Source organism: Gymnodraco acuticeps, unplaced genomic scaffold (assembly GCF_902827175.1).
Source record: "Gymnodraco acuticeps unplaced genomic scaffold, fGymAcu1.1, whole genome shotgun sequence".
In the NCBI taxonomy this organism is placed as follows: domain Eukaryota; kingdom Metazoa; phylum Chordata; class Actinopteri; order Perciformes; family Bathydraconidae; genus Gymnodraco; species Gymnodraco acuticeps.
The window spans coordinates 142,704-153,890 of record NW_022992170.1 but is presented as its reverse complement, the minus strand read 5'-3'; the positions used below and the strand labels follow the sequence as shown (position 1 = coordinate 153,890).

Sequence of the window (11,187 nt, the reverse complement as noted above, 5' to 3'; positions counted from 1 at the left end):
ACCTAAACAAACAGGAGAGGATGTAGATTCTTCAAAAAAGGCCTTAATCGCTCCACCTAAACTAACTAAGACCAATTCGGCAATGAGTTTAATGTTAGACTATGCACATGAACGCAATGTTAGCAACTGTTGGCTGTGCCAAAACATGCCAGAATCCGTGCATTCTCCCATGTTTAGCCCAATTCCTTTCACGAAAGCTGACTACGGTTTAGTTAGCTGGAATGACATAGCATCCCGCATTGGAGATGATGCCGAGGATTGTTACACTCCTTCGTATCCAATAAACTCTGAGAAACCTCTACAATACAAGGGTTTAATCTCGCTCATTGTTGAGACAGTAAATAAAGATTACCTGCCAGAGGGGTTCAAACAGTTGACGGTCCTAAGACTAATATATGTGAAGAAATATATTAACCTAGCTTTTGAATACAGATTCCAATTAGCTCTAGCCCAGACTAATTGCTCGGTTAACTTTACCAGTCCAATATGTACACTGCAACCACACACTCCATCTTTATTAGTTGAGGCTTTGGTAACAGTAGTGCCCTGGTTTGGCTCCAGAACAGTGGACTCAGTTGAGGTTAAAATTAGGGCTGTCAAACGATTAACATTTTTAATCAGATTAATCACACCTTAAAAATGTATTAATCATGATTAATCACCATTCGAACTATGTCCAAAATATGCCATTTCTTTATGTATATTGTTGTGGGAATGGACAGATAAATGAAAGAAGGCGGATATATCCATTTAACATACAGTATCTATGTTTATTATAACATTTTTCTGCCTGTCAAAATGAAAGACAACCCACACAGCTATCAATCATCAAACCGTGGGGTCTTAATTCATTACGTGTTGATTTCTATCAACGGGGGAATACTTCAGGAAAGTCGACAGAGGGGGGGGGGGGGGGGGGGCTAGTGGAGTACTTCGTGACCACAGAGCGTGAACGTTGTGATCAGCTGTTTTAGCGCAGTTCTCCAGTGAAGGGGGGGGAGTCTCCCTCCGCAGTCGGTTGGCGTAGTTTTGGCACAATTCCGTTGTACAGACCGACGTTAACAGCAGCCCTGTCTGTGCACACGGAGACCGACTCTGTCGTCCGGTGATCTAACCGCCTTCTGGAAAAGCTTCACAAGTACGTCGGTACGCAAATGCGCTTTGTGACACAAGTGACGGTACGCATTTCAGATTACGCACATCAATCAATCAATCAATGTTTATTTATATAGCCCAATATCACAAATGTTACATTTGTCTCAGTGGACTTTACAGTTTGTACACAATATCAGTATGACAATACGACACCCTCTGTCCTTAGACCCTCACATCGTACAAGGAAAAACTTCCGAAGAAAACCCACAGTTTAAAGGGAAACATGGGAGAAACCTCAGGGAGAGCAACAGAGGAGGGATCCCTCTCCCAGGACGGACAGACGTGCAATAGATGCCGTGTGTAAATTGAAAAGATAATACATTTGCAACATAGGTAGTCCAAATGTTTGGTAATGCATGTGTGTATAATAGGAAGATGAATCCACGAGGATATCCATCCAGGACCTATGATCCAGGACCACAGCCACGACTCAAGATCCAGGACAGAGGAGCGCAGGATCATCCATAACTCCGGATCCCAGCGTATATAGACACCAAAAAGAAAGACATTTGGGGAAGCTGGGTTAATCGGAACATGAGAGTACTCAAGTATAAACAGAGAGAAGGAAGAAGTAAGATGTCCCCCGACAAACTAAGCCTATATCAGCAAAACTAGGGGCTGAATCTAATCAGCCCTAACTATAAGCTTTATCAAAAAGGAAGGTCTTAAGCGCACTCTTAAAAACGGATAGGGTGTCTGCCGCCCGAACACAAACTGGAAGCTGATTCCACAAATGTGGAGCTTGATAAGAAAAGGCTCTGGCTCCCATTGTACTTTTAGAGACTTTAGGAACAACCAACAACCCTGCATTCTTGGAACGCAATGCCCTAGTAGGACAGTAGGGTATAATGAGTTCTTTAAGGTAAGATGGCGCCTGCCCATTAAGGGCTTTGTAGGCGAGAAGAAGAATTTTAAATTCTATCCTGTGTTCTATAGGGAGCCAGTGTAAGGCAGCCAGAACAGGAGTAATGTGGTCCCTTTTCCTAACTCTGGTTAGTACACGAGCTGCAGCATTTTGAATCAGCTGAAGCGACTTGACTGACTTCTTGGTACACCCTGATAATAAAGAGTTACAATAATCCAGCCTTGAAGTAACAAATGCATGGACTAGTTTCTCTGCATCGTTTTGAGGCAAGATATGCCTGATTTTTGTAATGTTACGTAGATGGAAGTAGGCGGTCCTTGAAATTGATTTTATGTGGGCGTTAAAGGATAAATCCTGATCAAATATAACACCAAGATTCCTTACAGTCTCACTGGAGGCCAAATTAATGCCATCCATAGTTAATATATCCTTAGATAATTTGTTTCGTAGATTCTTCGGGCCAAGTACAATAACTTCAGTTTTGGTCGTGTTTAACATCAAAAAGTTTAAGGTCATCCACGTTTTTAAGTCCTTAAGGCAGTCTTGAATTTTATTTAGATGATTCATTTCATCAGGCTTGATTGATAAATATAGTTGAGTATCATCCGCATAACAATGAAAATGTACAGAATGATTCCTTATAATATTGCCTAACGGAAGCATATATAATGTGAACAAAATAGGTCCGAGCACTGAGCCCTGTGGCACTCCATGGCTAACTTTGGTTTGCGTGGAAGATTCATCATTGACACGTACAAACTGAGAGCGTTCAGATAGATAGGACCTAAACCAGTCTAAAGCAGTTGCCTGTATGCCAACTAAGTGCTCTAGTCTTTGCAATAGGATATCATGGTCGATAGTATCAAATGCAGCACTGAGATCGAGCAAAACAAGAATAGAGACACGTCCCTTGTCAGAGGCTATTAGAATGTCATTTGTGACTTTAACCAGAGCTGTCTCTGTGCTATGATGTGTTCTAAAGCCAGACTGAAAATCTTCAAATAAATCATTGTTTTTTAAGTAATCACACAACTGTTTTGCGACCGCTTTCTCAAGAATTTTTGAGAGGAACGGAAGATTGGAAATAGGTCTATAATTGGCTAAAACCTCTGGATCGAGGTTGTGCTTTTAAGAAGCGGTTTTATCACTGCTACTTTGAATGATTGTGGAACATAGCCTGATAATAAAGACATATTCATAATATTTAATAAAGAAGTGCTAATTAATGGAAAAACTTCCTTCAACAGCTTAGTTGGAATTGGGTCTAACATACACGTTGATGGTTTAGAAGAGAGAATCATTGAATTTAATTGTTCAAGGTTTATGGCTGAAAAGCATTCTAGTTTACTATCTAGTGTAATATTAGAACTTACGTTTCCGGGAGCTGTTGATAACACTATACTGGTCAAAGGCAAGAGGTCATTAATTTTGTTTCTAAGAGTAACAATTTTATCATTAAAAAAGCACATAAAATCATTACTACTGAGTGCTATGGGAATAGAAGGCTCAATTGAGCTGTGGCTTTCTGTCAGCCTGGCTACAGTGCTGAAAAGAAATCTTGCATTATTCTTATTCTCATCTATTAATGAAGAGTAGTAGGCTGCTCTCGCTTTACGCAGTGCTTTCTTATATTCATTGAGAGTAATATGCCAAATTAAACGAGATTCTTCAAGTTTAGTGGAACGCCATATCCTTTCAAGTTATCTCGACTTTTGCTTTATTTTGCGGGTTTCGGCATTATGCCATGGAGCTAATCTATGTTGTTTTATTTTCTTCTTTTTCAAAGGAGCAACAGAGTCTAATTTTATTCGCAGTGCATCTGTAGCACTATCAACAACATGATCAATTTGGGGTGGTGTACATTTTGTATAAGTTTCCTCCCTTACATGCAGACATGCTATCGAATTAAGTATTGGTGGAATCCCTTCCTTAAATTTGGCTATAGCACTAACAGATAGGTTTCTGCTGCAGGAGCTTTTGACTAATGCTTTGTAGTCTCGTAACAGTACTTCAAAAGTTACTAAGAAATGGTCGGATAAAGCAGGATTATGCGGTTCGACTAATAGTTGCTCAATTTCAATACCATAAGTCAGAACAAGGTCGAGAGTGTGATTATAGCAGTGGGTTGGTTTATTTACACTCTGACAAAAACCAACAGAATCTAATATAGAGTTAAATGCAACAGTAAGGCTATTTTTATCATCGTCAACATGAATATTAAAGTCACCTACGATAATTACTTTATCTGTTTTAAGTACCAAAGTTGATAAAAACTCAGAGAATTCAGATAAGAATTCTGAATAAGGACCTGGTGCACGGTACACTGTAACAAATAAGATTGGCTGCAAAGTTTTCCAGGTCGGATGCGTAAGACTAAAAACGAGACTTTCAAAGGAGGTATAATTTAATTTTGGTTTAGTATTGATAAGTAAACTTGAGTCAAAGATTGCTGCAACTCCACCTCCTCGGCCCGTGCCTCGGGCAATATGAGTATTGATATGGCTGGGTGGAGTGGCCTCATTTATGCTGACATATTCTTCATGTCTCAACCAAGTTTCAGTGAGACAGCATATATCAATATTATAATCTGATATTACATCATTTACCAATAATGCTTTAGATGCTAGAGATCTTATGTTTAACTGGTACGCAGGTTTAAATAACCTGCGTACCAGTTATGTGCACCCCTGTACTACAGCAAAAGTATTCTCCGTCGGGACTTCCTGCAACAACATCACGCCGTTATCAAAGATGTTCTATTGAGAAGACGATCACTACGTGACAAAAGTTTTCAAAACCGTGGCTACTGAAATCAATCTTACTAACTGCTGTCTGTGCAATTTACTCCGCGTGAGTTGGCAGTCTTTATTTTGCTTACTTTAATATCATTTTTCATGGTGGGGCTAAGCCATTTCTTGGTATGGGTGTAGCCTACCCCAGCCATACCCTGGCGCTGCCATTGGTGGCACGTATGGGGCGGGCCATTCTGCACATGCGTTAAATGCGTTAAATATTTTAACGCAATTAATTCAAAAAATGAATTACCGCCGTTAACGCGATAATTTTGACAGCACTAGTTAAAATACATGACTGTTCGCAGCCATTACCCTTAGGTAAGTCCCCTACCCGTGACTGTTCTGTCTATGTTCCCCCAGTTGTAGTACATGAGTGGAAGAATGTGTCCATCTGTTTCCAGAATGAAAGAGGATCTCTTACCTCTCCAGATGTGGGCCACAGCGACTGTAATACCGTAATAAAGGTGCAGTTAGCCAGAACGCCCCTCCCGCAGAGAGTTTACTTAGTTTGTGGGGACCGAGCCGTATGCCTTATGACATTTTCTATGGCACCTGTTACCTGGCCTATCTAATCCCTTTAATCCGTAAAGTAAAGACTGATGAGATTGCAGCTATACTTCCCTCTCTACATAGAAACAGCAGGTCGATTACAGAAGGACAGCGGATGGCTAGTCTATTTTTACCATGGTACGGTATTTATGTTTCTCAGCAGGAAATTGTGGCGTTGTCCAAAGTAGTGGAAAATCATTTAAATGCATCTAACACAGCCATGTTAGCCGAACATAAAGAATTACAGGAGGTTAGGACTGTAGCATTACAGAATCGTATGGCACTGGATCTTCTATTAGCCGCCCAGGTGGGCACATGCAAGGTGATTGGATCTGAGTGTTGTTCTTTCATCTCTGATGCTACACCTGAGGTAATGGATATGGCTCATGATACCGCCAGGGGGATAAAAGAGTTGCATGAAACTCATGGGTTTACCCTTGGGGATTTAACTGGAACTTTTGGATCGTGGGGTGCGGGGTTGGTTAAATTTGCAGTAACCGTTTCAATGTTTATCTTAGTTGTGCTAATTGTGATAATCTGCTTGGTCACTGTAGTTAAACTAGCCATACGAAAGATTACCAAAACCGCCCTCCAGGCTCCACAGAGACTAGTAGGATATTCCACAGTTGATGACTCCGTGTTGATGTACGACGCCCAGCTTTCAGATCCGTGGGGCTCAATCACGGCTTCTGCGCCATGGGGACCCCCACAAAATGAATGACAAGTTGATTAAAATTGACACTCAGAATGTAGAAGATGTATATAGATTTTACCCTTTCGGGTTTTTACACTACGCAATAAATGTCTGAATCTTCTTTTTCAGATTTTTGAACAATGTATTTGACTAAAATGAATGTATAGATAAGTGCCTTACTTTTGACTAAAGCGTAATGAAGTATACGTGAAGTAATGTTAAAGCTTGAAGACACTGCAATTTTGCAGATTACAGATTAATTGAATCACCACTGTGAATGTTATACCTTAAACTGTGAATTTCAACTGGACCTTTACAATCCAGATTTTATACCTCAGGTGGATTTCTAATAATCCTAAATGTTAAATGTGTTTTTACTATAATTGTCTTTAAGCAAATCTTTGAGATGCAAGCTATTTTTAAAGTTTGTAATTTGATGATTAAGGAGGACTGAATGATAAATGATAAAAGATGTTATTTGGAAACATATATTTTACTATTTTCTTCTATATTTGTTGGTATGTTTATTTTTGTGCTATTGATGAACGATTTGTCTAAACACTGAGGAGAGATGATTTTCTATTACGATTGGCTGTACTCAATCATTCTGATTGAAGGGTTTTTAACTTTGTTGTTACTAAGTGATGTAATTGATGTATGGAGTTATTTACATATTTTGGTATTTCTACACGGTCATATGAAGTTGATATGTGGAGCCATTCCTGAACGTTTAAATAGTCTGAATCCCAGGTTATAATGTGAATGTCTTGAAATAGTTGATCTCTTAAATTGAGATCAAAAGGGGGATTTGTAGTGAAATATTTGTATGTATTCATGTTAGCTAACTATGGATAAGCTTAAAATGGGAATAATTTGGGTAAAACTGTGAGCTGGATTTGGGGCCTGTTGACATGTGTTTTTAAGGACAAAGGAAGATGGGGGAAGGTGAGAGCATGTCTTGATTTGCATTCAACTTAGATCTAGCTACAGTGATTGGGGAAACCTAAGATCTGAGGTGTTTGTGATATTTGGGGCTGCCAATCAAAAGGGGGTATCAGATAACTCCTCCCATTGTTAGAAAGTATAAACGCAGAGACACACACTGTGTTCAGTCTCTTTCCTCTGGCTGGCTCACGTGCAGGTAAATTCGGGATCCCAAAGATAACTGTATTGAATTTGTACTGTATTGATTGTATTGCATTGTCATATTACCATTAAAGTAGATTATTGTTTAACGGTTACTTGGTAGCTCTGGATTCCTTCCTGTATTAACCAGCTTGATAGGGACGCGCGGAGATTTGAAAAGCGGATCAGTTATCCCTTTACATCTCCAACAATATGTATACATGTACATTTAAATACAATTTTTTTTATTTCAAGAGACTCGTATTTCATAATGACATATTTATTTATTTCAGATGACTTGTATTTCATAATTACGCATTTATTTATTTCAAGAGACTCGTATTTCATGATGAGACATTTCCATTCCTTATATGCAAATGAACGGGGCGTGGTTAGCTCACAGGTCCAGAGACCCAGACCAAAGCAACAGCACCACACTGACTACACGAGAAGAGGAAGAAAATGGAGGAGAAGTTTATAAGGCAAACTACTAAATGAAAATAACAACATGGAAGACGTCGGTGGGCTCCAAGATGCTATGTTATCCTTAGCAGATCAAATTGATCAACACGGTTTACCAACAGATACTATGTTGGCCCATATTGAAGACTTTATCGAAGTACTCGGGCGGATAAGTGCTCTTCGAGATATCAACACGGATGACGAAGTTGTAAATACTTTGACACTGATTGAGCACCGTATTCATGTGGAAGATGTCCAAGAAGTTGGTTCAAGCACAGGTGCAGGACGCCCGCCTCTGGATATTCCAGGCGATATGCTCGCTACCTATGTGTTGTCCGGTCTATCAACCCGAGAAATTGCGGATCTGTTTGGTGTGTCATCCCGCACAATTCAGAGGAGATCGGTCGAAGAAGGCCTAAGGTGAATTACTTGAGCGAACGTAAAATCGAATTATTGCTCTATCGAGCGAACGTCATACAAATAACAAGCCCATAGAAATAGAATACGAGTATACTCATATTCTATTTATATGGTCAGCCCGCTACAACTGTCACTATGGCAACGGTACACATACAAATGGCCGCTGCTCTGACCAACCTGCATTATCTTAAAATATAATACATCCATTATCCTGCTACGTTGATTTGAATGGAAATGTCCGTTCTACTCCTATTTTATATCTATGGACGAGACTGGTGGGCAAAAACGTGTATAATACAGTTAACGTTAACAAAATTAAAACATGATTGACAAACAATTATTTAGTATTGTGTAGCAATATGATACGAAGAGATGGTTGAAATGGAGTATGTTAGACTGGTGGATGTGCGTCAACGTTAGCCAACACGTTTATGTTGACGTTGCACACAAGTTAGGTCAGTTATTATTAACAGCTGCTCTGTCAGATATGACTATTGTTACACCGAAACCTGCTTGTATCGTGAAATTGCGGTTTTTGTTTATTCATCAAAAATGACTAAAGTCAGAGATGTTTCCTGATACACGTGAAGTTGCAGCCACTGTATAAATGAATGTTAATATAACTGGAGTTGTATTCATGCTAACTGTTACACCTAACTAACGATGCTGTTGCTTATGTAATAAATATATAATTGAAATGACATTACACATATATATTTTTTGTGTTTTTCTACTGTAGAAAATCAGACCTATACTCTTCAATTAACGATGACGATGTAGATGCCTTAGTGATGGAGATTCAGCGCACTAATCCAAATGCTGGATATAAAATGATGCTGGGACATCTACGGTCCAGAGGCATACACATTCAAAGTAAGAATTAGCAGTTTTTGTTTAACCTCAATGTTCAACCCAATTCCAAATGACGTGGGTTTAGCCAGTCGCCAATTTGAATAAACAAATAAATCTCCTTTTTCAATCAGGGCATCGAGTAAGGGCGTCAATGCAGAGAGTTGATCCAGGAGCAATCTTGATGCGAAGGTTAACCCTCCAGACTACAAGGCGTCGTCAGTACAATGTTCCTGCACCAAATAGTCTATGGCATATAGACGGTAATCACAAGCTGATCAGGTCAGTTTTTTTACATTACATTACATTGCATTTGGCTGACGCTTTTATCCAAAGCGACTTACAATAAGTACATTCGACCAGGAAGACACAACCTTGAAGAAAACAGAATCATATAAGTACATCAGGTTTCATAGAGCCAAACATTTCAAGTGCTGGTCAACTGGCTTTAGGTAAGCCAGTCCTTTATTAGTATAAAAGTGCTTCATTAATAGTTCTAACGCTCGAAGTGGAGTTGAAAGAGATGAGTTTTCAGTTTGCGCCGGAAGATGTGCAAGCTATCTGCCGTCCTGATGTCAATGGGGAGCTCATTCCACCATCTTGGAGCCAGGACAGCAAACCCACGTGTTTTCGCCGATGGGAACTTGGGTCCCCCTCGCAGCGAGGGCGCAACGAGTCGTTTGGCTGATGCAGAGCGTAGTACACGCGCTGGGGTGTACGGTTTAACCATGTCCTGGATGTAGGAAGGGCCAGATCCATTCGCAGCATGGTAAGCAAGTACCAGTGTCTTGAAGTGGATTCTAGCAGTTACCGGAAGCCAGCGGAGGAGCGGAGTGGTGTGGGAGAATTTAGGAAGGTTGAAGACCAGACGAGCCGCTGCATTCTGGATTAGCTGCAGAGGTCGGATGGCACATGCAGGTAGACCAGCCAGGAGGGAGTTGCAGTAGTCTAGGCGTGAGATGACGAGAGCCTGGACCAGAACCTGAGTCGCTTTCTGAGTCAGCTCGGGACGTATCTTCCTGATGTTGTAAAGCGTGTATCTGCAGCAACGGGTTGTAGCAGCGATGTTTGCAGTGAAGGACAGGTTGTTATCTAGGGTCACACCCAGATTCCTTGCAGTCTGAGTCGGGGAAACAACTGAGGTGCCGATGTTGATTGTTAGGTCAAGAGTGGGACAATCTTTTCCCGGGAGGAAGAGCAGCTCAGTCTTGTCAAGGTTGAGCTTGAGGTTTTTCCTGCTGCTTTTTGAACTGTGTCCATCATAATCTAGTAGGTGCTGCTCTTGAACTCCTGTCCTCAAGTGCTGGAGTCCTGCAGTTCTTTGTTCCAAGCCTGTACCACACCACCTGAAATCACTAAATAGTAACATCATGTGAGAAAACACAGGTTAAGGTGTGATTGCTGAAATAAGTAGGCCTATCTACAGACATTGCACCCCTGGAAGTATTGAGTGTGAGACCAATTTGAAGGCTGAGGAAAAAGTAACATTAAAAGATATATGGCCAGGTCATTAATACTTAATGATGCCTTTATCCTTTTTTAATACAAAATATTAGTTGGTTAGTTAGTTAGTTAGTTGAGGATATTAATTGAACTCCTTGTCTACTCATTAGATAATAATTGAGTTTGAATTTCAAACAAAAACACAATTAGATGCTACTAAAGGTACAGTCCTTGCATGGGGGCAAGCCCTCTACCACATACATCCTAGCTAAATATGAGCTCTTCTGATAGTACCATAATGTCAGTGGTGTCCAATTTGATCTGCAAAGGGTTGGTGTGAATGTGTTCCAACAAAGCAGTGACACATGAACTCACAACTAGTTGGTGTACTGGAATCGGGTGTTTCTCTGCTTGGTTGAAATGCACCCACACTGACCCTTAGTTGGGACATCCAAGATGTATTTTAACAAATGTGTGTAAGCTTTGACATACAAAATTATTTATAAGCATTTTCAAAGGTATGAACATGATCCAGAATAAGTCTCAATTCCAAACAGTACCATGAAATTATATGTTCACATGAAATCACATGTTTCCTCTTCATATTTACTGTCTTAGGGCACTGTATTAGCACCTGAGGTGGTCAAATCAGTGTTAGCCTACTAACAATCTCAGGACCCATTGGCAAAGTCCTTTTACGGAGATTAGCCTACCGGAAACCAACATTTTAGCACCTTGTGTGATTCCATCTTTAGTAGAGATGAGAGGTTAGATGTTGGCAAAAGGTACTTTAAAATATAAATGTTCACCCAGCTGACAAATCTGCTTGC

The 11,187-nt window shown here is 40.2% G+C and overlaps 1 protein-coding gene and 1 long non-coding RNA gene across 2 annotated transcripts; one reads left to right on the top strand and one right to left on the bottom strand.

Moving 5' to 3' along the window:
• Nucleotides 1–1,789: 1,789 nt before the first annotated feature.
• LOC117538736 lies at nucleotides 1,790–2,686 on the bottom strand (the record flags this gene model as incomplete). The annotated part of the gene is made up of 1 exon (XM_034204638.1): nucleotides 1,790–2,686. A coding segment is annotated over one exon (897 nt), but the record flags the coding sequence as incomplete, so codon positions are not given.
• Nucleotides 2,687–7,785: 5,099 nt separating this feature from the next.
• On the top strand, nucleotides 7,786–10,642 carry LOC117538737. Its single transcript, XR_004567906.1, has 4 exons — nucleotides 7,786–8,065; nucleotides 8,805–8,938; nucleotides 9,049–9,200; nucleotides 10,143–10,642. It is a non-coding gene; the product is annotated as an uncharacterized LOC117538737 (long non-coding RNA).
• The last annotated feature ends 545 nt before the right edge of the window (nucleotides 10,643–11,187 follow it).